Source organism: Festucalex cinctus, chromosome 4 (assembly GCF_051991245.1).
Source record: "Festucalex cinctus isolate MCC-2025b chromosome 4, RoL_Fcin_1.0, whole genome shotgun sequence".
Lineage (NCBI taxonomy): Eukaryota > Metazoa > Chordata > Actinopteri > Syngnathiformes > Syngnathidae > Festucalex > Festucalex cinctus.
The window spans coordinates 27,437,932-27,463,506 of NC_135414.1; the positions used below are offsets into that span (position 1 = coordinate 27,437,932).

Consider the following 25,575-nt stretch of genomic DNA (forward strand, 5'->3'; position numbering starts at 1 on the left):
ATTATCATCTCTTTTGTGTACTTTATAACTTGGCGAATGGTTTGTTTCATAACATCCCTCTGGCAAAAGGAGAGGTTTGATTGTGCAAATATATTACCAGTTTTCTCCAACCTTCAATGAGCCATGGCACATTTTAACGATTTTTATGATGGCAACCGGTGGATACACAGGTTAATTGGAACTGCTGCTATCTGGCAGAAGAGCATTTAATTATTCAGCTTGTCATTATAAGACTGGCATACCGATAATATACTTTTGGTTTTTTTATGTGAATATTTTGGGCCCAATTAAAAATGGCAAAGGTGCCTCAAAAATTTTAGAATAAATTTGTTTATAGACCGATTCCATGATTCTTTTATTCTAACTTAAATTATTGTTCTATGCTTTAATTTCAGTTTAAGATGAGACATTGAGTTCTGAGACATATAGTTTACTATTTCAAGATAATCTTTATTCAGATGACCTCCCCTAACATCCACTGTTTATATATTTTTTTTAATATTTAATTTTCCATCTATTATACTAAACACCACACTGGACACCACACAGTGAAATTGATGCAAACCAATACTAGAGTAAATTATTTTTGAGTATGCGCAAAGTAATTAACTGGAATCGTCCAAATTACATCTAGAAGTGCGCGCATCACTGCAATGCATCTTGGGAAGTACTAAGGTGTATGAAAGCATGTTGTATTTATATTGACACCGCGATTAACACTGGCTAACAAGTCACCAAGGGGGTGTGGAGGGGGGGAAGACACACTTTTTCATCCGGGGAATAGCGCGACCTCACGGGGGGGTAATAGCGAGCCGTGCGCCGCTCTGACCCGACTGCAGTCGTCGGCCACACCGCAGCTGTTGCGATGTGTGCCCGCCGCAACACGAAGCTCCGCCGGGGAAGAGAGCCGTTCACCGGATGATGGACAGGAACTACCCGAGCTCTAGCTTTGCGGACGCGCTGGCTCCGGCAGCACAGCCCGCAGCTTCTTGGGCCTATGACCGCGGCTCGGCTAGCATCAAGCCGAGGTAACTGATGGATGAGAGAGGAGGGGAGGCTGGGTCACCTTACGAAGGAAATGTCGGTGATGGAGGGCCTAGCTGTGGTCTTAAGGGAGTACAGTTTGTTTTGACTGGTGTGCTGGCGAAATACAGGCGCGTTTAAAGTAATTAAAAGATTGTGCTCCAAGTTTTGGCTAACTTGTGAGCGGCTTTCTCACTGGTTATTAATGCGTTCTATCTTGCTAGTTTTAGCTAGCACCGCGTCTACTCGCCGTGCTTGCCGGCAGCTTTTGGTAATCTAAAATTGATTTTTCATAATATGCTGTTCTAGTAAGTTTCTATGCCATTTGTGGAACTTTGTCATTTTTCTTATATCATAGATCAGCAACGTATCCAAACAATCAAAACAACAAGCGCCTTCAATTATCTTCAGTCCTCAAAGTAGCGATTGTGCGATGTGCTTTAAATGCCTTTTTACATTTGCATATAAAATACTCCTGCTAGTCGCGAGTTACTTATAACGAAATAACTGAAGCACAGTGAAGGAGCGAGCTCCATGCTAAAGTTAGCAAACTTACTGCAACTTCGTCACCAGTAATAGGAACCATACTTGGTGACTTAAGTGTTGGTGGGTGTTGTAAATAACTCAATTCGCCAGTGACACATACGTGATTTGGCTCAATGCATTTTAAAAAGCTAAAGTGGGTAAATGCATAATCATTTATTAAATTAATCCAAATAGAGCTGCAACAGAACTTGTCTGGTAGAGTCGTTGTCAATTAACTTGATGCTGCAATTGATAAAGTGATTAAAGCCTGAGTAAGACAAAGTGATCCTCATCAGCAGGGCACACGTACATTGTTGGTTGTAGTATCTGATTAGATTATATGCAAGGAAAGGTCAACAGATGGATTTTCAGATGGTTTTCAATGATCTAAACTATTGTGCAAGATGGAGCTATTGCAGTAACTTTTGTATAAATGTAAGGCAGCGATATGCCTGCATTATACTCCAGTATTGAATTAGACATGACAACTGCCACATATAATGATTATTTGCTGTTAAATGATGTCATCAAACTAAAATCGCAATACGACTAGAGGGATGGTTGCCATGCATAATGTGGTAATCCTGATGAAAACATTTGCCACAATTTAGACTAATCCGTTTGATGAAGTTTGATCACGTAGCTTACAGCACTACTCTAATCATTTGTAGTTTGCTTCTTAATGCATTAAAAAAAAAAAAAAGTGCTAGCATTATTTTTCTTAAAGGTTACTGTGTGGAGTAAAACAGGTTATTTAGATGTGTTTTTGTGCATTCCCTTCCAGTTATGGCGCAGCACAGCTTGATGCAGGGCTCCTTCAGCGGCAGAGCTACACTTCAACACAGCAGCTTCCCACCTACACTACAGCACATCTTGCTGTTGCCACAGGTGAGATGCGAAGCACTTGTTATGTGCTAGAAGGCCATATTCTGTAATGATCAAGGCACAGCTGGGAAAACTAGGGCCCACCCACAGCCTCTGACCAGCTATCCCAGTGACCATGAAGTCAAAGTAAAACCTCATATGTGCTTTTATTTTAGAAGTTGTGATTTTATGTACTAAACACGTGTGAACACTAGTACAAGTGAGGTAGAGAGCAAGTGCTATGACTGTGTTTGAAGTGATGCCAACTTAGTAAAGTTTTTGCTATATTTATCGACCCCTCTAGCAACAATTTTTCCCCAAAAGAGACTAGCAAAAATAACAACAGTGGTCCTTATGGTAGCAAAATTGTTATTTTCTGTGCCGTAGATGGTGTTTTGTTTCAAAATAAGTGATTAGCATTGTCCTGATTTCTCTCGTCTTTCTCGTTTACTTGCAGGAGCACTTGACACAAACATTAATACTTCAGATACTTCAATCATGAGCTTCCTTCCATCCGTGGAGTCAAGAAGTCCGGGTAGTGCCTCGCTAGTCCCTCCTTTTAGACCGCCATCGTGGACCGCAGGTGAAAACGCATTGTCCCTTCTTCAAATGATTTTGCCATCCATAGTGAACTACAAGAGCAATGTAAACTATTGCCTTCACACTGCTGATATTATCCATGCAGGTACCAACTCCTCCAGCACAGAGCTATATCTGACTGGTGCTCTTCCTTCTACTGCCACATTTCCTTCTCCATCTGCATTGTCAAGCTATCAACACAGCGGTCCATATACTTCCAAGAGTTATTCCACCAACTCTTCCCTGGCTGTCCAGGATCTAGCCCTCAGCACTTCCACCAATGGTCTATTGTCTCATCACGACTCCCTCCAACTCAAACCGAGCCAACCTGTGCTTCCAGCTGCCCTGGCCTTCAACCTTTCTGCATCCGTTTTAGGCTCAACTCTTCCAGTCCAGTCCTCCACATACCGCTCAGCTCAGGAGTCAGCCCCCCACCTCCTACAACCACAGTTTAGCCTTCTGCCATCAACTCTTCCTGCCCCTCATAGTGCCTCACAATCCTACGGGGCCACTGTTTTCTCAGGCTCTGTCGAGAGAGCACTTCAGCGAGAATGTAGCGTTATCAAACACCACCAAAGGCCTTCTGCTAGCCACACAGCCTCAGAGCAAGTACCCAATTCTGAGGAGTCTTTACAGGGGTACTACAGCTCCGGTAGTGAGGGAGGCATGTCCTTCCGACAAGACCAACCCCGTGAGACTCCGGAATCTTGCAGCCCTTCCACAGAAAAAGATTCATCTCAAAGGGTCAATGGTGCTCCACAACACAAAGTGGACTCAGTCACTCAAAGCTATTCATGCACCACAGTGCCGACAACTAAAGAGTATTCCTCCAAATTAGCTTCTGCAGGCCATGAGGAGAATCATAGACTTTCTCAGAGCCAAGCATCTCAGCCCACTGAAAGTTATACCAACCCTGGGCGAAAGCAGAATTCTGTAATTGCCAACCAACTATCCAGCCTTATATCCAGCAGTCTGTCCCAAACCTACATCACGACACATACCCTGTCACAGCCCTCTCATTCTTCAACAGGCAATTTGTCCTCCCTTTACAAGACACTACCTTCCCTGTCCAGTCTGTCTGGCACCGGGGCATCTGCTCTTGTGTACTCTTCTAGTCCAGTGCTGAGCCAAGAACAGTATTGTGTCCAGGTCCAGGGTTTGTGTCAGGGGGCTCTCTCGGAGAGCTATCCCTCGTCTCAATCTCAGACGGACCCAAATGTTACTTACTCGTCAGCATCACAGGAGCGGGCTTCAGTGACTCAATCCCAACGCTACGACACAACACAATCCATGAACTCCTCTTACCAGCCCACCTGTGGACAGAATCTGTCCACTTCTGCACAAGACTACACCCTGTTGCAGGGCTCTGTGGAGAATAAAACACTTCCTGTCACCATTTCCCAGCAGGCAACAGTGCAGACAAAAGACATTTATGAGACTGTGTCTGCTAGCTACCCGCCAGCTACCGAAGCTTTGAATAATATCAACTCCTCATTAAAGGACATAAAACCAACATATTGCAAGCAAACATTTGAAGAACTCCCTATCCAGGAGCTACAAGCGCTCCAACAGGCATCCATGGAGGGCTCTGTTGCAAACGGCACCACAACAGCTCAAAACAACGTAATCTATATTGTATCAAAAATGGATGACGTCCACAAAACGCAAAGTGTCATCAGAGACACTTCGCATTGTGATGACCATCTTACACAGCTCAACACAGCACAAATTCACAGTCAACAACATAGTCACCTTAGTGGAATTAATGGACAGGAAAACGCCAATCCAAAAACAACCAACTCCAGTATTATACCTTCACATGAACTTCTTAGTCCCGAACCACTTAAGCAGCATCCTGCTATCATCAAATCATCCGAGGCACAACAAAACCACCAGGACCACTCCCAGTTTATCACTGTCCCAAGTGCTCAGGTTCTCCTGGAGCCTGACCAGATGATTTTTCTTCAGCAGCCCCCTCTGCACAATACACAGATGTCTTCAAAGGTCGTATCAGTGCAAGGCCTTCAATCGGGCCCGGGCTTGGGCCCGCTTAATATCCAGTATCTTCAGATGGATCGGGAACTACTGTGTCCCAATGTAACTGAAAGCCAAAGTCAGCAGGCCGCGGTCGTGTCTGAGCAAAGCTCAGGATGCTCTGACTCTTCTAAAGACCACTACAGCCAGTCAGCTGTTCACCAGTCTAATGATGCTAAGAACCACTTTGCCCTGCACTCCCTTTGCTTCTCGGACTCCATGTTACTTGCCGATGACAGAAATATTTTATCAAACGTTGACGATATCCTGGCTGCGACTGTGGCTGCTTGTGGCGTCACGCCTCAAGACTTCGCCAAATGTACGTCCTCAGCAGAAGTTCAAATGGCGGCGATGGCAAGTCCTGTTGATGCCAAGAATCCCTTTCGGACGGTGGATATAACGCAAATGTCGCCTAGTTTCTCAACAGCTCAACAGACGATCCTCACAGACACTAACTCTCACTCCATGGCTATGACACTAAATCGTGCACAGATCTCTACAGACCGACAAGGAAAGTCCATTCACCACGGCAACAGTTCTGATCTCAATATAAAAGTGGATAAAGACAGCCCTGAATACAACTATCCCTCAGCAGGGCAAGTTTATGACCACTTAGGTTTCCACAGCAGTGTTAGCGGTAATGTAAAGTGTATCAAAACTGAGAACGAGCTCATAGAATGCCAAAGCGTACCGGACTTCCCCAAAAAAGAAGTCGACTCCAATGTTTTGACAAGGCCAGAACCTTCTGGAGAGGATAATGTACTACCTAAACCAGCCAAGCGCACTGGGCAGGCAAAGCGGCCTAACTCCAAGGGTGGTGACGCCAGCCCATCTGCTTCGCAAAGTGTGTATGACGGTTGTCCGCAACAGGAGAGGATCCGGCAGAAGATTCTGGAAGTGGAAGCCAAACAGCCAGAGGTGAAAACTGGTTTCATTGGCTCTTTCTTGGACTTCATCAAATCTGGCCCCAAACAGCAGTACTCCTCAAGTCCTTCAAGAACTGCAGGACGCTCCAAAAAGTCTGCTCCCTTGGCCAAACCACCTCCTCCACCATGTGTATTGCCCCCCAAAATTCAGACTCTATCAGGTTCTCTGTTTTCCCACCAAAGTCCGGTCACGAGCTCTCAGCCGAAACGTCTGGATGAAGACCTGCAGAAGAACTTGGAGACGCTGCCGTCGTTCAGCTCTGACGAAGAAGAGCACACGGGAAGGAACCAGGCACTGAGGAACAGCATCAGCTCAGTGCTCTCTGCTCTTGATGAACCTTCAGAACGGAAAGTCCAGCCAGGTACAGTAACACTATATTGTATTTGAATGGTACGAGCAGTATTAGGTAAACCTGGACTCTATAAGGAAGGCTATTATAGTTTATACAAAGTCCTTTGTGAGTTATACCAAATAAATAAATGACAAATATCAATCAAACACGTTAATTGTATTTATTATGAGCATTTGTGGGTTAAATATTTTGCAGATTTTTATAACGGCTCCTCTGAGGCTTGATTTGTTTTTAGAATTTAGAATTAAGTGTTCATACAGGGCTCAGGTTCCCCACACCTCACCTACACTAAAGATGGACATTTGAACGATAAAAACAATTTATTATCATAATCTTCCTGCAGATAACCGCGTCCCCAGTACGGTGCCAAAACCAATCCCAGTTGCCACTGTGCCATTCAGCCTCACAGACACCCACTTGGCACTAATACCCACTGCTGCTCAAAAGCCAACCACAGTCGCCGCAGTAACCACATCTGCGATCAAGCAGGAGCCTAATGAAACCCCGCTTGGCCAGCTCGCCGTTGAGTTACTAAGTGTGGCAATTGAGGGATTGACTGACGAGGAGCTGTCGGACAGCGGAGGGGAAGGAATGTACCGGGAAAGAGATGAGTTTGTTGTGAGGAATGAGGACATTGAGACCTTGAAGGTATACAAATAACTGCAAATTATTCAATGATCAAGAAGTAAATTTGAATGCAACATAAGTGACTGTCCCAATTTTATGTCTCTCAGTATTGAAATTAATATGTATTGTGTGATGTTACCAGGGGACAATGTGCGCGGGAAGCGAGCCTCCCGCCATCTGGAAAGTTCAGAAGGCTTTGCTGCAGAAGTTTGTGCCCGAGTTAAGAGACGGAAAGCGCGTCTTCTCTGCCACTAACAGCGTGAGTAAGCATGCATTACTCAAATAAGTGTCAGCCAAATTAACTCATTTGCGCCAAAAAACATATAAATACGTTCTATTTTAAATATTGCCATGGTCCCAAAAACGTATTTATACATTTGTTTGTTTTTTATGCAAGGGCATAACAGAAGGCTTTGATGAAGCCTCTGACCTGATGAGGTCACTAAACGCAATCGTAGTTATCACAAAACGGCCAGTAGTTGGCAGCAGAGTATAAGAGATCAACCAGGGCTATGTTGCAACAAGCTCTTTTCCCCACTGTTTTCAACAGGTTTGTGAATAACGATGAAGATGAAACTTAACTATTTTCTAATGCTATCTGCTGTAAAATGGAAACAGGTACAAATATACTTTTTTTTTCCTGATGACAGAAGAGACTAATATTTCTGTTGGTAGGTTCCGTGTTATTTTTATTTTTTTTAAATAGCAATAGAACACAATATTCCATGGGCCTTGCAAAATCTATCAACATCCAGTAAAACAGCCGGGAGCAAAGGGGGTTGTGCTTCAGTGAAAATGTGAGTGAATGAGTTAAACACCATCTGTCATTGTCCAAATGCGTCTTGACCCACAAAGGCTAAAGTGCAAAACGTTAAATCTGAAATTGTGTGTATTATTGTAGTCATCTACGACTGCATCTTTGTAATTGAATCTAATTCAACATGTTTTATTTTCTTTGTGTAGTATCTTGGATACTTTGGTGATGCTAAAACTATGTACCAAAGGGTCTATGTGAAGTTTCTGGACACAGTTAACAAAAGGGAATATGTCCGAGTGTGCAGTCGGAAGCCACACTGCAAGCCCATGACCTCACTCAGGTGTGTCAACACTGTGGGCTTAAGAGGGTTGAGCATAGTTTCTGGCATGTTTCAGGCGCATTAGTGATGTCATCCTTTGGTTTGCTTCACAGGGGTATGCATGTGAAGACTTTGCTGGGCTTGACAGCCGGCCCTTTCCTGTCATCTCCAAGCCAAAGGCCTCGTCCCAAACCCCACAAGCCAAGAGCCGAACCCCCGCCCAAGAAGAGGAGGAAATGGAAGGAGGTGTTATCACCCGCTGCCTCGGAATCATCCGCAGAAGAAGATGGTAAAGAAGCGATTTCAGATTGGGAGGTTGAAATCAGGATCGCGGTCTAAAATTTATTCTGGCTTCCTCGTCTTATTCTCCTAGAGTTGACCCCCCCTGTGCCTTTTGCGTTGAGACTTCTCAACACACGAACTATGAAGGAGACTTTCAGGAGCTTTGTGGAGCTGCTCGTCAGCGTTGCCCTCGACGAAGATGTGATGACGGAACTTGAGAGGACCAACGGTAAAAATTGGCGAAAGATTTTTGTCAGTTAAACATATGGAAAAGATGCTTTCCCTCCGGAGCTCTAATTTTGCCTGTTTTGTCATGCCACAAGATGAGCTGCTGCTGCCACATATGAGAAGGATGGAGGGCTTAATCAGTGACAACCGAAGACGCTTGCTTCACAAATTGCACATTGAGCCAGTCCTCAAGGTGAGTTTTGTTCCATTGCTGCCGTTTCGTGATACAGTGAAGCAGCAACACGTGCACATTACTTGCATATTTTATGTCCGCTCTGTGAGAATGTCTAACTGGAAATTAGTTGATGTCCTTCTCTGCCTTTTCATCTTTCTGTCACTGTAAAAAAAAGAAAAAGAAAAAAAGATTTTTTTTTTTATACATATATATATATATATATATATATATATATATATATATATATATATATATATATATATATATATAATGTGATTATGTCTTCTATCTTCAGATGGCACTGGACAGTTTCCCGGAGATTTCAGTGGTGACGGAGCTGACGAACGACGGGGAAACACCCGCCTTCAAAGTGCGACTTGGTGGGATGGCCTACAACAGGAAGACCATGAAGCCTGACAAGATGCCTCAAAAAGTGCCTCAAGTAGGACAATTAGGTTCCGTTTGTTGATTGTTTGTCCAGCAGAGGGTGCAATTGCACATTATTACATGTCTTTTGCTTTGTGTATAGGAGTACGCAGTGGACCAACAGAAAAGCCAGTGGTTCTCCCTGTATCACTCTCTACAGCACTACAAGTACCACACATACCTCATGTGTAAGGATGAGGTGAGACTGTTACCTCAGTAAAGCCTTGCTTTATGGAGGCTACTCCTCATCATCATCACGGTATCTGTTCTCCAGATCGCCACCCAGCGGGTGCAGGGGGGAGAGCTGGGGCAGGAGGAAACTGTACAGAAGTGCCTGCAGAATGGAGCTTGGCTGGAGGGGCTCTTCGACCGTTTTGGGGAGCTGATCAATCAAGCGCAGCAGGCCTGCCGATGAACAGCCGAAGATTCCAAAAACACTTTATGTCTTGTCCCTAAATTACACAAGGATCCTAGCAATATAACAAGGCCAAGATGAGGTCTTAATAAGAAGGCTAATAGAAACTAAACTTTGCCTCTTTTCTCAGCAGAAAGCATGAAGAGAGAGCAAGGGCTTTGTTTTGGAACTTTTTCCTCAATAAGCTCCTCCCAGTCTGTATTTGTTTCCACAGATCGTTTTTTTTTTTTTTTTTTTTTATTTTTTATTTTTTTTTTATTGGTCGCTATTATAGATTTATAGTTTTTATTATTATTTTTTTAAACCAGATTATTATTGATGCTAGAATGTGGTAGAAATTAGAGCGCCAACAGATCTAACAAGCCTTAATCGTTTCGATGAGTAGATTGAAATACAGAAAAACAAGCCTATTGATAGTAATAAAAAAATATATATATATATTTAACCTTAGATATATAGTTTGTAAAATGTGCCCTTTTTTAATAGTGTGTCAGCTCATAAGGTTATTCATGATATACATAGTGTACATTTTGTATAAAAAAAAAAAAATCAGGTGAGAAATTGCTAACAAAATACTGTATCTACGTTTCAGTTCAACATTTTGCTTATAAGAGTAATTTTTATGAATATTGTTTTTCTGAGGATAAAATACAGCTGTCTTTATACTCCTTTGAATAGCTCACATTTTAATGATGAATAGATTTATATTTTCACAGAAGTAAATATTCAGTACTTTTCCATTGTTTACCGACAACTGGCAATTTTTAAGGTGACTCTTATGCGATCACGTTCTTGGTCTTCTCAAGATGCCGATTTGTAAATAAAACACCACATGTATTACTTTGCCTTTTATTTTCTGTGTGGAAGTTGTTGCCATGTCAGCACCATTTCTGGGAAACAAGTATTTTACGTTATTTCTCGGGTATTTACATATGCAGAGGTGAAGGAACATTACGTGAAAGTGCATGGAGAACATCTCAGAATAACCCTAATTTACATGCCCAAATTAGTTTCCTCATTTTGTGTAATGAAGAGACCAAACAGATTCCCATTAGAGCAAGCACTTAGGCAACAGTGGCAAAGAACTAACAACAAACCTCGAGCTGTAACATTGCAAGGACGGCCATCTGCCTAAAAGAGAGCAATGCATATCAGTAAAACTGCAACCTAGTACAGCAGTAATATTTACTTGTATGAATACATCTAAAAATAGCTCGAAACACATTTGAAACGGTGAACAAATGCACTGTTGCAGATGCAATCACATGAGCTTCACCACAAAAATGACAGGTGTGAAGCACCTTTCTTGATTAGCACATCTGAGCTGAACGTATGTGTGCAGTCGCTGTTTGGCCACTTCGCTTGGTGAGCTACAGAAAATAAGTATTTGTGGACTAAATAACAGTTTCAACTTCTGATGTAATGTTAGAACATTGATGGACCAACGTGATTCTGCCCCTCAGTATCCTCATGATCAAAATATTCGCTGTCTGTTGAATAAAACATGACAATCATAGCACAGCCATAACGCAAAACGATTGTCAGCCCTTTGAGAAACAAACGTGTCTCTGTGCTGATTTGAGGAGAGCTTCTGTCCTCCGGGGGGAGGGGAGAAGGGGGGCGGATAGCAGCCAACCAGTCCGCCATTCCACTACTGGTCAAACTGGTTGAGACACATGCTGGACTTCGGCTGTCTACATAAATTGTAATGAGCTGCATTGTTCCCATAGTGGGAGAAGAAAGTGGTGGGGGGATCCTCAGAGAGTCTGACAATGTGAAAAAGGTCCATGTGGGGAAAGACGTCATAAGCTTAGTTACAGTTTGTTCCACTGACAGGTTCATTGCGTTTTAAAGGTCACATTCAGGAGTTCTAACGTGCATTTAGGTCACCACGCTCACCTCCTGTCTGCAAAAGGATCTGAACCGAAAACTTTTTTTTTTTTTTGTCCTGCAAACTACCTGCAACTGTATTCACTTTCCATTCTGTAGTACGTGTTCCTATTATTTTTGTGTCATCATTTCTGTAGTGCAGTGCTTCTTAAACCGGGTTCCATGAGCCAAAAATAATCAGCAATACTTGGATAATGTATCATTAAAAAACAAACCCAACATACATACATGTAGGGCTGCTTGATTATCGGGAAAAAAGAAAAACAATAATCATGATTATTTTGGCAGGATTATTCAAACGATTATTAACAGACTCACTATAATTATGAAAGTTCCTTTTGGACCAAACCTATTTTATAATACAGCAATGCATATTTATAATAATATATATTTATTTATTTGTGTTGGAAAAAACTTGGAGTGCAGCTTGTGCACTGTGCAGTAGGACAATCATTTATTTTTTGGTACAAAACAAGACAATGTTTAAACGTAAAAAACTAATACAAATGTTACGGTAAGCCAATTCAAATTCGTTGAAACACTATAATTATGGACGTTCCTTTAGGATGGAACAAAATTTTATTATATTAGTTATTTGAAAATTTAAAAAAAGGTGCAAATAAATAAATTTAAACAACTCAAAAATTAGCATCAATAATCTTTTTTATGATTATGCTGATTGTATAATTGTGGAGTGGAATAATTGAAAGTGTGATTGAATTAAGTCCACAGCTTTTATATGATTGTAATATGTTAGATTTTATAAGTTCAGTTGAAATTATTTTCTTCCAACATTAATGTTTAACTATTATCATACTAAGATTTTATCTTGTAAAAATACAACTTTAAGAAAATGTCTTTGTTGTTGTAAAAATAACTTTTGCTAAGAAAAGTTACAAATTAATTTTCACAACATTATAGGCTTTTTTCCCTAAAAAAAATAAATAAAATGTTAAATTGGTATTGTAACATAAGACTTTTTGATCACAAAAATAGGCAACCTATTGGTTTAATTTTGTTTAATTGTCATTAAGAGGAAAAATGAGCTGTGCTTCAGCTACAGTGTGGTGTGCTGAAGTTGTATTGTACTGTAATTATAAATTGCATCTATTATCATTATATTTAATTAATTCTACACTGATTGGCTGAGAGTCTTGTGGTTTAAGTTGCCACTTCTTTGTTCCTTGTAAATGAAAGCAGTGTAGTTGAGCTTGCTTCCTGTAAGTTATAGTTCGAGGGGCTATGTAGGACTAATTGCATTTAAAGGAGAAAAAAAAAAGTCGAGGCTTACTGTTGCAGGCAAAGAAACAAGAGGCCATTAACGATGATGTACAGTATTATTAATATTAACCAGTCTGCCTTCTTTCTTGTGCTTGTATGAAACCATTTTCCCTTTAGTTTTTTGGTAGGTTTACAAAACACAGGTATGCGGGAGTTCTTGGGGAAAGTTGTGAAACCTGTTTTCCTTTAAACCACACAGAGTCACATTTCCTCAAAGGTGTGGATGTGACATGTCTACGGATAGAAGCACCTCACCAAACTTTGTGACGGAAAAGAAGGTGAGTGTGGGGAAATTAACATATCGTAAGCCTGATAGTAAAGGTCATATTTTAGTGTTGTTTGGAAAAGAAGGAAAAACAAAATGTCCAGTTGCTTTAATTCAACCTTTGCGGATTGTGACAATACTTGTACAATAAGCTATTTAGCTCAATCTGGTCGTTTTAATATAGTGTAATTTTTGACTGATGAGATTTTTCTTGTGTGTCACTAGCCACTTTTTTTTTTCTCGTAGTCCTCTAATGGCTTACCATCATCAAGTAAAAGAAAATGTTTTTGCACAAAACACAATAAACAAACCAGTTTGACTCACCATTCTTGAGCCTTACCTGTTGTGTGCTGTACTCGACTCACATTCTCACTCAGTAAGCAACATTGAGTTCACAGTGTAACCTTACCTTATTATTACTATTATTATTTTACCTTACCGTGTTTTGTTGTTTCCGCTGTCAGATTTACGTCACAACACAGATGTCACAAGGTCACAACTTGAGCGATATTAGTACCGGATGTAGACAGTGGATGGGCTCCTCATGTCTGTGACAGACTGCATGTGACTGATCCCAGGTGATGCTGAGCAACCTGTATCCATTTCTCGAGTGTTTTTCAAAGTATTTATACAAAGTACCACCTAAAAAAAAAAGAAGATACAGTAGCCTACTTAGCTCATGTATCACTATCATGATCAACAAAGTGTTAAAACGTAGCTGTAGCCTGTACAATGCTTACACTGAGGGTTGTTTCGAATATTTTTGAAAGAAAGAAAGAAAGAAAGTTAATTTAAACACGAGACACACCAGTGAAAATGGTATAATTAATTTAAATATCAAAGTGTGTTCTTTGTTACTTTTGTGTTCTTCTTCTGTTTCTTTTTTTTTTTTTATGTAAATCTTTTTAACTTGGAACATGCTAAATAAACGTCAACGAACCCTTTGTCGAGATTTAATCTCCTTCTGGAGCTCCACACGTTTAAATCCGCCATGACGGTGCTGATTAGCTCATGAATATTGAATAAGGGGGAGGAGACAGTTTCGGGGCACGTTGACGTTTGTCGGACTTTGCGTCACTTTTGTTGAGTGAGGGAGAAGAGGAGGAAAGAGGAGGAGACGAGTTGCATGGCTTCTCACTGTCACTGCTGGAGCGAACAGCAGGTAATGCTCTGTATTGTGATGTGATCCTTGTAAAACAGTTCCGGGCAGACGTTTAAAGACGCTGTTGTGTGATTTATCATAATTGCAGAAAGATTGATCATTGTAACAATTGTATTAGTAGTGACAGAAGTTAATGTTAAGATTAATGTGCTTTGTGACAATGGTTGATGGACAGTAACAGTTTTAAATGAGACATATGTTAGACGTTAATTAGAACTTCTTTGTAGGGATATTGATTATATTGGTTCCTTGACATACGAAAGACCCGACATGCGAGTTTTTTTTGTTTGTTTGTTTTTCAAGATATGAGCGAGTGATCCGCTGTTTGCCAAATCGTGATCCCACATGTTGTAATGTACAATACGTTACTATAGTTGTCCATTTATGAGGTATTTTAAATTGACCTATGCTGCTGTTTTTGTGACTCATTATTAGCTTGGGGGCAGTACGGTTCTTAACCTTGTTAGAGGTACTGAACCCCACCAGTTTCCTATGTGCATTCACCACACTCTTCTTTATGGAAAACATACGTTTAGACATCGGTATAGGGTTTAATGGTGAACAAAATGAACCGGGAGAGCAGGCTGGCTCTTCTACACTTTGAATTCAGAAAGTGTTGTGTTCTTGTATTGTCCCTCTCCATGCTGCTTCAGGAAGTCTTCCTTAGTTTTGAGAGATAGCAAGTTGGCATTGCAAATCATGCAGTTAGGAATGGATGCTGACTCCCATTACTCAACTTTAAATCTATAGAGCACTTTAAAACAACCACCCGTGTTTTCTTAAGATGGAGCCCAGGGGCAGCAGATACAATGAAAACAGCAGAGGACCAGAATGGAACCCTGTGGAACACCATATGTTCCATCATACATGTGAATTCATATTACGCATATTCGACCAACCACTTTTTTTTTCTTTTTCTTTTTTTGCTCGACATATTAGTTAGTATGAAGGGATTACAATAATATAGAAATCACACTGACTCCGTGAACCCAGGTTAAAAGAACCACTGTGAGGTTTAAAAACAACACAGGTGACACAAGGCGAAAGTGCCTTTACGCACCCGCTCCTGATGCGAGGATTCAAATGTAAGCGGGCCAATGGCAGCGAGTCCACGGTTTGCCTTGGCAGCTTAATCTCACTTGTTCTTGCATGCTCAAGGAATGAAGATTATCTGCACACCGGCTGTTAATGGCCTGATGCCACGCAGTGTGCTCCCTGCGCGGCATGCTTGAGGTCCTGCTAGACTACTTACTGCAGTTATAATGATGATGGTGATAATAATACGGCTGGTACTGTGATATTCACTAGGGGGGGAAAAAAAGGCCTCTTGTGTTGATGGCATTTGTCTCCCTCTGCAATTGTTTACCCGCTCTGCTGTGTGCAAACAAACACTGCTGCACTCTCTCTACCTGCCCAATCACAATGATAGAGTCTGCAATCATTTCAGATGACTGGCAACCATGAGCCAAGTTGTGCTCTCTCCTCAATTGTCGACCATGCATTTTGGGTCATAAAAATTTGGCAACGAAGCATCTCTTTGCATCCTTGCCCTTGTTCTCTTCCATCGTCCCGCTGCCACCACTAGTATGAATCTAGCAAGCAACCATTATGCTAGCCAAGCTAGCCATATGAGGCTAACCCCAAGCATGTTTTTCTGTGATAAAGGTCTTTCGGTCCAAAAAAAAAAAAAAAAAAAAAAAAAACACTTTTGGACCATTTTCTGTGGCCCAGTTGCGCCATCGTCAGGCCACCGCTAATATCGAACCCTACGGTTTCAAATCGTAGTCCAGCATGAGCAACGAGAGGTGACAGAACACAGCCAGGTTCCCTGGATTGTTTTGACCCGCACATGACCCTCGTTCCCACCTCCCTCTTCCCCTCTTCCTCCACTCCTTTCTGTCTTTTTTTTTTTTAAATCTTTAACAAGGTTTAATGGAAATTGATCGGATCCGGATTTATGCTGTAATTAGTAATCCAAGGAGTCCTGTGGATTATCCAGATGGCCCTTAAATTCTAATTGAAAGGATTTTAATCTGATAACATCACTAAGGCATGTTTGATTCTTGTAATTTCTGCATTGAAATGAATGGAATCATCATCAATCTTTTTAATAAGAAAAAGTAACATGGAGGAAAAAAACTTGCAGCAATGATATTTAAATAGAATGTAAAGAAGTAAATTGTTTTTGCCACATTTTATTCATTGGACATTGTACTGCTCCTTGGTTGGATAAGTTGGATCTCAAAGCTGAAAGCACCACTACAAAAGTCAATGTTATACTTTACATAAAACATTAAGAACTATTACCTGTCTTCACAAAAAAAAAATAATAACAAAGTCATATTGACACAAAGATGCCGCACCCTGACCCTAGTTTTATCCACTCCGGGTCCGCCTGCATGCACTTGCTCTCCAAGCATCTGCTTTTGTTGTTGTGGTCACAGATGGGTCATAATAGCATTTGTCATGTTGTGTTGTCATAACACAGAGCGGAGCGGCTACCGTCAGGGACAGTGATTTATAGCCCCGGGCTGCTGACCACCCCCGTCCCCTAACATTTGCTCAACTGCCTTAAGATGCTCCCTGTGGTGACATGAAAGCTACGCTGACATCTCATGTAGGGACGCTCGGCTTTCTTGTGATGACCGGCACAAATGTTTTAGTCAATTGACTTTAAAGCTCAGACCAATGAGATTTGCAGTAAGAGGGTTGTTGAGCATCTTACCCATTTTTTTTCCTTATAGCATTATTTGCATATTATAATTTTGTTCCATTTCCACTACGGATTAAAAAAAAAAAAAAAAAGAGAGAGAGATTTGTAAAGTAAGTGAGCACCACAAATTATTTAGATTTTGTGGAATACGTTGTATAGTAGTTGATTGTTAAGTATATTTATCCCTGGTAAAAACTCCTTCCCGAGTGTTTTATACCATCTAAAATCGATTTGAAAAAACATTACAAAATCAGGGCGGCACGGTGGATGACTGGTTAGCACGAGGACTCGGGTTCGAGTCCAGGCTCCGGCCTTCCTGGGTGGAGTTTGCATGATCTCCCCGTGCCCGTGTGGGTCTTCTCCGGGTACTCCGGTCTCCTCCCAGATTCCAAAGACATGCATGGCAGGTTGATTTGGCGCTGCGAATTGTCCCTATGTGTGCTTGTGCTCGTCTCTGTGCCCTGCGATTGGCTGGCAACCAGTCCAGGGTGTCCCCCGCCTACTGCCCAAAGCCAGCTGAGATAGGCTCCAGCACCCCCCGCGACCCTTGTGAGGAATAAGCGGTCAAGAAAATGGATGGATTACAAAATCAAAAGTGATTGGGTTTAAAAGGTTTCCAAGCAGTACTAAGAATGAAATAACCTGGAGCAGCGAATCCCAACCAGGCATCAAGAATGCCACGCTAGCTTGTGAAAATTGGTTGCGAAATGAGCAAACTATGACTTAATTTCAAGGGATACTTCACTTATTTAGCCCATTATAGCAATAAAAAGTTAATATTTTGTGTATAATTAATTTGATACTTTCATTATTTTTCACGTACAAATAGTACCTTTAAAAACAGACTTTGCAACTTGCTGTCAAGTGAAAATGACATCACTAGTGCTCAGATAACCAATCACAGCTCACCTGTTTTCTAGGTTTGGTCATGTGACATTCGCAAGCTGAGCTGTGATTGGTTACCTGAGCCCTTGTGATGTCATTTTCAGTCGACAGCAAGTTGCAAAATGTGTTTTTAAAGGTCCCAATTGTACATGAAAAATAATGAAAATATCAAATTTATTATAGGAAAAATATTAATGTTTGACTGCCAAAAATGGCTAAATAAGTAAAGTATCCCTTTCAATGTCCATGCATTGCCTTTGATTGGAATATCGCCCTTGCCAACATGGCCGCCATTTATACGCATGCTAACACGCGTATCTAATCTTCATGTCTGTGGTTGGCATGCCTGTGTTCTTGTTAACTAAAGTGATTGGAAATGGTCTAGTTTGGACTGTGGTGCGCTCTGGCCTGGTGCATGTGCTAGCAGCAATGAAGACCACCCACATTGCGGAATAGAATATTAGGAAGAGTGGTCTAACAGTGTGGACATTGTTTCTTCATCCTTCAAGAACCACATTGTTTTCTATTACATTAAATCTATGAACTCAACACAATTCATTCCAGGTGGCTGTTTTGATTATGATTACATATATGTATATATTTCTATCCATCCATCCATCCATTTTCTTGACCGCTTATTCCTCACAAGGGTCGCGGGGGCTGCTGGCGCCTATCTCAGCTGGCTCTGGGCAGTAGGCGGGGGACACCCTGGACTGGTTGCCAGCCAATCGCAGGGCACACAGAGACGAACAACCATCCACACTCACACGCACACCTAGGGACAATTCGGAGCGCCCAATTAACCTGCCATGCATGTCTTTGGAATGTGGGAGGAGACCGGAGTACCCGGAGAAGACCCACGCGGGCACGGGGAGAACATGCAAACTCCACCCAGGAGGGTCCGAGCCTGGACTCGAACCGGAGACCTCAGAACTGGGAAGCGGACGTGCTAACCACTCGACTACCGTGCCGCCCGTATATATTTCTATTTTAATAAAATGTAGAATAACTTACCTCAAATTTTAAATACTGTACTTATGTTTTCCAATTCGGCATTGTTAGTTTTAACCCTCCCCCCAATTACCATCATTACCTTTCTTTTCTGATTGACACTTTTCAGTAATGAAAGAGATCAAATAGCTGAAGTGGAGTAGTTTACAGTCAGCAGTTAACAGTGACGAAATGAAAACACTGAATTTAGACATGGACTTGCCATTGAGAGACCAAAATACATGAAATACGCTTACCTACAATTTTTAACACTCCTGTCATCCGTCCTTCAGAGCGAGGCATGGCTGGGAAGCCATTCCGGGCCACCCAAATCTGGAGCAGCATCATCTCCAACCTCCACACTCACGTGGAGGTCAAACGCCGGCGCCACAATCTCAAATCCTACCAGGACTGCTTCCTGGGCTCCGAGGCCGTGGATGCCGTGTTGGCGCACATCACCTTGAACCGCTTCTTCGGCGACGAGGCGGTCCCTCGCAAGAAAGCCGTCCGACTTTGTCAAACCCTGATGGACTCCAAGGTCTTTGAGCCGGTGGGCGTTAAAGTGTTTGGCAAGGAAAAGAAGCGGGACACTTTTGAGGACAGCGGCTGTAGTTTGTACAGGTTCCCGAGCCCGGAGACGGGCTTGTCGCCGCTAAACAACATCAAGTCCAGCTCCACGGTGACAATAGAGAGCGGCTACGACTCTCCAGGCATAAGCAGGAACAAGAACAGCTACAACCCACTGTGTGAAAGGTAGTATAATATTATTCTATTAATAGTTTGTGAACTCACAAATACCGGGAGAATTCATCTTGCGAGAGCAAGGTTACCAAAAGGATGCCAATTTTGCTGAGTTAAACTTCACGTTTTTTTTTTCCCATTAACCTCAATTAGTTGAATGAAAAAGTACAAAAAATATAGATTACAGCTCAGTACACTGCAAACTCCAACTACACGCCACTAATTTCAATGTACAGCCTTTCTTTATATTGGCTCCCTATATTGCAGCATTGAATAAATCAGGTATTAGCAGAAATATTGTGTTTTAAAAATACATTAACTCATTTGCTCCCAAAGATGTATTTATATGTTTTTTTTTATATGCTAGAGTATACAGAAGGCCTTGATGCAGCCACTGAACTGAAGATAATGCTTGAATCAATTGTAGTTGTTACAAAAACGGCCAGCAGGTGGCAGTAGAGTATAAGAGATCAACCAGGGCCATGTTGCAAAACCTCTTTTCCCCACTGTTTTAAACAGATTTTTGAATCATGAGGAAATTCCAATGCTAATTGCTGCAAAATGGAAACAGATAGAAATATACTTTTTTTCCCCGATGAAAGAAGAGATGCTAGTCTTTCTTTTGGGAAGTTCCATGTTTTTATAACAAATAGAACACAATATTCTATGGGCCTTGCAAAATCAGTCAAAATCCAGTAAAACAGCTGGGAGTGAAGGGGGTTGCTTCATTCAAAATGGCTGGGAGCGAATGAGTTAATCAGAAACAGTTTAAAGCAGGTACTGCAATTTGTATGATTGTAATGAAATAACCGCAATACAAACATAGTGACTGAATCAAACTAGCGTACAACCATTTGACTCCTCAAATGTGTCCCTGTCACTCGCCTTAATCAATTCCCCTTCCCTGACTGACTGCTATGATGTAACCCTCCAGACAAGACGTTCCAATCTACTCAACCCACTCCCCCGTAAGAAGAGGAAAAGCGGTGGAGGACGTGCTGAGAAATCTCAACCTAAACTCGACCATCACGCCTCAGATGATCAACTTGGGCCTCTCAAGGGAGCGTACGTAGCTGTCGAAACGATAAATGGCACCAAAATTCACAGTATTTGTACCTACTACTTTCGTAACCTTTCAAATACTCCCGACTGCAGTGGTTACTGACGTGTGGCACCAGCAGGCCGTGTGCAGGCTCCTGCAGTTGATTGAGCTCCCGCTGCTGGAGAACTTACTCGACAGCACCGACGCCTCGCGGTCTCCTCTGCACGACGTAGACAGCGACTCAGACCTGCTGTTGACGTCAGGCTACCTGGACAGAGAAGTGTTGAAGGCCTTCAGTGAGGCACAGTAAGTAGCCATTCCTAAAAAAAAAAAAACTTAAAAGTGTTGTTTTGGCCGTTCGTTTACACGAGCACAATTTTGGAGACGTTGAGGAAAACCAAATTGTGCGAGGTTTACATCTCCACAACAATCACTTAAAACCAGATGAGTTGTAGTACCAAAACTGACCTGTGAGAGGCAATATGGTGCCAAACCGAATCTAGAGTGCCATAAAATGCAAAGAAGTTAACGTAGTTGCAGAAGAAGTCGCACTCAAACAAAAAGATGCTAGGCTAACAGTTAGCTTTTCAAGTAATTACCTTGCGGTTGCAATCTTTTTCTTGTCATTTTTATTGTGTTGAATCACATTACACAAACAGTCAACACTGCTATTTCTGTTATTTGGCTTAATAGGCCTATTGGCTATTGTTCCCTTTCACGTCACTGAATCAACCATTCAGCTCATAAAGATATGCAATCTGACTAATTGAAGTTTACCGATTATCATCATAATGAAGAATTTATTTACCAAGACAGAAGGTCCGCCACAGACCGAGCAACGCGAGTGAAGTGGAACACGACGGAAAATTACAACAGAAAGACGACAACCCTGTTTCGGGTTTTGAGGCTCCACTTTATATTTTTTTCATTGAGCCACAAAAACATGGCGTGATTGTCAAGGAAGAAGTCAATTGCCATGGGAGGAGAAACACCATTTTAAAGAGTGTAGATATTTTTGAGAGACTGTTAGCAGTGATGGATCAAAACGTTTTGTGTAAGCTAGCTCATTTTTGATTGGCTGATTCAAATATTGAATCGCAGCAAAACGAGTTGCTGCAAACAGCTGCCGTGCGCCACGGACTATGCGGCAGTTTGGTCGGGTTTGCCATGTTGCTCTAACATTGCAAATTGTAGTTTCATAATGCGAAATGATGCTAATTCCAGTACTTCAATACTGTATCATGCCTACCTCACAAACAACACACTACATTTTAGATTGTCTTACAAAAAAGATGAAGTAGAACAATTGTCCACAAGCATAACGTTCATTTCAAGAGCTGTATAAGAAGATAAAAAGATCAAATGCTGCTTTGATAAGCGTTATTGTGCTATTTGTAATATTTTGGTTACGTTACGAGGCTACACAAGATGGTCGACATGTGTGCTAAGGATATTGCACGGCTCTTCAAATCTGCTTACATCACTTTTTAGCTAGTTTCAAATCCTGATTGCTTCCTCTCCCCCAGGGCAGATGAATGGATGTCTGGTGCCGTGAACTGTCTGGAGTTCCTCCCCGACGATCAAGTGGTGGAGGTCAGTAAAGGTGTGGCGGGCTGCGCCAACGACCTCGCCGAATGTAAGAGGGTGCTCTACCAAGTCCTGGCTAAGCATTACGCTCGAGCCGAGCAGCCGCCGCTCCTCAGCAACCACGTGTTCGACATCCACTCGGGCATCTCGGAGCTTCTAGGTGAGAAGACTTCGTTTAAATACCTGTTTATAACTTTCCAGACTTACACGCAGTAAGTGAAAATATGTAGTACTGTATAGTGAGACCAAGGTTACTGTAGTTAAATAAAATTCCAAAAACAATTTCGTTAGCGAAATAAAATAAAAACGAAAATGCTTTTAAAAAAACAGAACTACAATTATAACAAAAATGTCGTTCGTTTTGGTCTTTGGTACTTAATTTAATGCATGAGCCTTTGGGGATGATTTTAAATGTGATTTTAAGTAGATTTATTTTGATATTAATCGGAATAAGGATGTTTGAGAGTGTGTCACACAGAAGTGACGTCATCTAGAAGCAGCCAATGGAAAAGCACCTTCAGATGACGTCACTTCCATGGTGTTTTTTAAATATTGCGCACGTTATACACATAAAAAAACAAAAAACTAAAACTAATACTGAAACCAACTACAACTAAACTAAAATGAAGCATTTATTAAACTAAAAACTAATTAAAAACCAACAGAACCACCCAGAAAACTAATTAAAAGTAACAAAAAAAAAAAAAAAACTTAAAACGAAATCAAAACTAACTAAAATGAAAAATTCCCAAACTATAATAACCCTGAGCGAGACCAGTTTTCCCCGTCCCAGAAGGTTGAAACAAACATAATCGAATGTAAACAAAAGTACATTAAAATAAATGTGCGTTAGCTTCATGCTAACAGGAACGTTAGCTTAAAGCTACAGGCTAACAGAAATGACCACAGCTGTAACAATAATTGTTACTAAACAACTGCTACTTCAACACCCACGGAGCAGCATCACATACAACTAACGAGAATTAATCTTTCAATATTTGAACAACAGAATATTTAACCAAAACATATACAGCACTAGCTTAAGTCCGCTAGCTAAATGGTAACTTAAAATGCGAAATACCGGATAACTGAAATTAGCATGAGGTGTTACGGTAATTTTAAACCTTCGAACCACTGCTAGTGTAACACATACTGAGCATAGTTATTAGTCACATACAACAAAGGAGAATGAAACATTTTTTATTGAATCACCAAAATGTTCATCATAGAGTACAACATTGCTCACCGGCGCGTGCTCTTTCAGTAGCGGCTCTTCTCTGTCACTTCTTCTCTTCTTTTCGCCAAATAATGCTGTCACTTGAGTTCCGTGAAAATCCGTGATGTAGCTTACTGCGTACGCTTTCCTCCGCGTCCTCACTTAATTACGTGTGCGATGTTTCCTCAGTGAACGGTAAAGCGGAGCAAGCTCTGGAGGCGCTGCAGCTCAGCCTGAAGCTGCAGGACTCTCGCTGCAGGGAGGAGCTGCGGCGGCTGCTCAGGTTCATGGCCATCGCCGCTAGCGCGCAGGACATCAAACTCCACAAAGAGGTGTGTCTGAAACATTTCTTTTTCCATAACGAAGTGCTCACGTAACAACTTGAACTCTATCTCAATTCAACATACAGTAAAATAAATGACAATGAGTACAAATACAGTCATGTATTAAATGTTTCTTAATAACGGTATCAAATACGAATCTTTTGGATTGATGAGTGAGTTTCTCAAACATGTCTCCAACTCCTCATTTAGATCGAGAACCGGATGGCAGTGAAGAGGTCGTTCTCCAGCGCCATCGTGTACAGCAGAAGGCTCTCCAAAGGCAAAGTGGACCTGATGGTTCTGTTTATGATGGACAACCACTGCGATCTGTTCAAAGTGAGCGTTGTGCATTACGCCGTGCTCGATAACAATCGCGCTCTCTCAGAAAAGAGAGCTCCGAGACCGCTGGGGACCACCGCACGCTGTTTACATGAGTTTCTACTCCCGACGCACATCAGGAACAGCTTAAAACAAAAATCGCGTATCTCTTCTTAAGAGGGAAAATAAAATGACAAGCTTCCAAACAGGAAGGAGGTAATAAACGGGAATGTTATGTAAGAGAAGTGCAGCGGAAGGAAAGATAATAATGCGGCTTTTGTTTGTGCTTTTTACTCGTTTTGTTCCTCTATCCGATCTACAATGATGTAAAAGTACAATTTCTTCCCAACAAAAATACTCAAGTACAAGTAAAAAGTATGTCACAATAAAATTACTCTGGCAGGCACAACAATTTATCAAAAAAATAAATAAAAAAATTAAAAAAACATGAAAATCACTGAAGTAAATGTAATGTAATAAATAATACAAATGTATGTCAAATTTGACTACCACCAGGTTCCTGTTTCACTACACAAGATGGTCAGCGACCGATTAAAAAATATCGTTAAAGGGAATGATGCAGATATGATAACAGGTATGCACTTTTCACATCATTGCATTATCCTCTGACTTCATTTAAACAAAATATTTACTCTCATTTCCCGTATTATTCTTGTGCCTCTGTAAATCCAGGGTCGACATATTGCGCACGAGAGAGCGCAAAGGCTTACTCGGAAAACGGAGACAAACACACCAAAGAGGAATTGTGGTCGTTACTGCGGACAATCCACGAGAATCCCAACCTGCCCAGCAAGGAAAGGAGACGTCTGTTAGGACAATTCTATAAAGGCCACCCGGACATTTTTGTGCAGTATTTTGGCAATAAGTTATCAAGCATGAACATGTTGCTACAGTGATAGTTATAATTGGTGTAATAATGTACAGAGTGGTTGTTAATGTGGATATATGTGGCCTTTGTGTAAATAGTGCCTGTGAATGTGTATTTGCAAGGAATATGATGGGATTTTCATGATAATACCATATCAATATCATAAATGTGTGTGAACTATAGAGCAGGAAATGAAAATTACTGTGAAATATGAAAACCTGTCTGTTCGCTACAGCATGACTGAGCAATTACAACCTTAAGTATATTTTGTTTTTTGTTAAGGCATGTTGAAGTATCAGAGTTCAAATGTTACTGTGAAACTGTAAATATTAACAGACGAGTTAAAAGTTTTATTGTTGTCGGCCCTAGAACAAATTAATTTGCTTTACATTATTTCCTATGGGAAACTTTGCTTTGAAACCGGAACAAAACTGCAAGTCAATCAGCATTCAGAAACAATTCCGGTGTAGCTACCAGATGTGATCGGGCTGCCAGACTGTATCGGGTCGCCTGCAGATGACGTCACGCTACAGGATGGTACGGAAACTGTCCGTTTACAATTGTGCAAAATAACAAAATTTATGGACTAAAATTGTAAAAACGTAAATAAACCTAAAAATATACCAACCATAATACTTTTGATATTAATTTTTAAGCGAATGTTGCTCTTCCAGGACTAAGCCAATAAGGATGTGTGCTTCGTGAGAAAAGAACAAGAGTGCCAAATAATGTGATACAAA

The 25,575-nt window shown here is 41.3% G+C and overlaps 2 protein-coding genes across 4 annotated transcripts; both read left to right on the top strand.

The window, feature by feature from the left end:
• The first annotated feature begins 780 nt into the window (after positions 1–780).
• Positions 781–10,373, top strand: qser1 (glutamine and serine rich 1). The gene is made up of 13 exons (XM_077520026.1): positions 781–1,028; positions 2,333–2,436; positions 2,870–2,995; positions 3,098–6,313; positions 6,648–6,952; positions 7,074–7,190; positions 7,895–8,028; positions 8,121–8,296; positions 8,381–8,518; positions 8,613–8,710; positions 8,988–9,134; positions 9,222–9,317; positions 9,393–10,373. The coding sequence occupies exons 1-13, from the start codon at positions 919–921 to the stop codon at positions 9,531–9,533; spliced, it is 4,908 nt and encodes a 1,635-aa protein (XP_077376152.1). The 5' UTR covers positions 781–918; the 3' UTR covers positions 9,534–10,373.
• A 2,536-nt stretch (positions 10,374–12,909) lies between these two features.
• On the top strand, positions 12,910–25,470 carry depdc7a (DEP domain containing 7, paralog a). Of its 3 annotated transcripts, XM_077520031.1 has the most exons (10): positions 12,910–12,982; positions 13,434–13,547; positions 19,013–19,472; positions 20,395–20,525; positions 20,616–20,808; positions 22,029–22,249; positions 23,495–23,637; positions 23,839–23,964; positions 24,463–24,541; positions 24,640–25,470. In XM_077520031.1, the coding sequence occupies exons 3-10, from the start codon at positions 19,021–19,023 to the stop codon at positions 24,861–24,863; spliced, it is 1,569 nt and encodes a 522-aa protein (XP_077376157.1). In that variant the 5' UTR covers positions 12,910–12,982; positions 13,434–13,547; positions 19,013–19,020; the 3' UTR covers positions 24,864–25,470. The 3 variants fall into 3 exon arrangements, with proteins under 3 accessions (XP_077376157.1, XP_077376155.1, XP_077376156.1); XM_077520029.1 differs by lacking the exon at positions 13,434–13,547; XM_077520030.1 differs by lacking the exons at positions 12,910–12,982; positions 13,434–13,547 and adding an exon at positions 13,860–14,131.
• Positions 25,471–25,575: the final 105 nt, after the last annotated feature.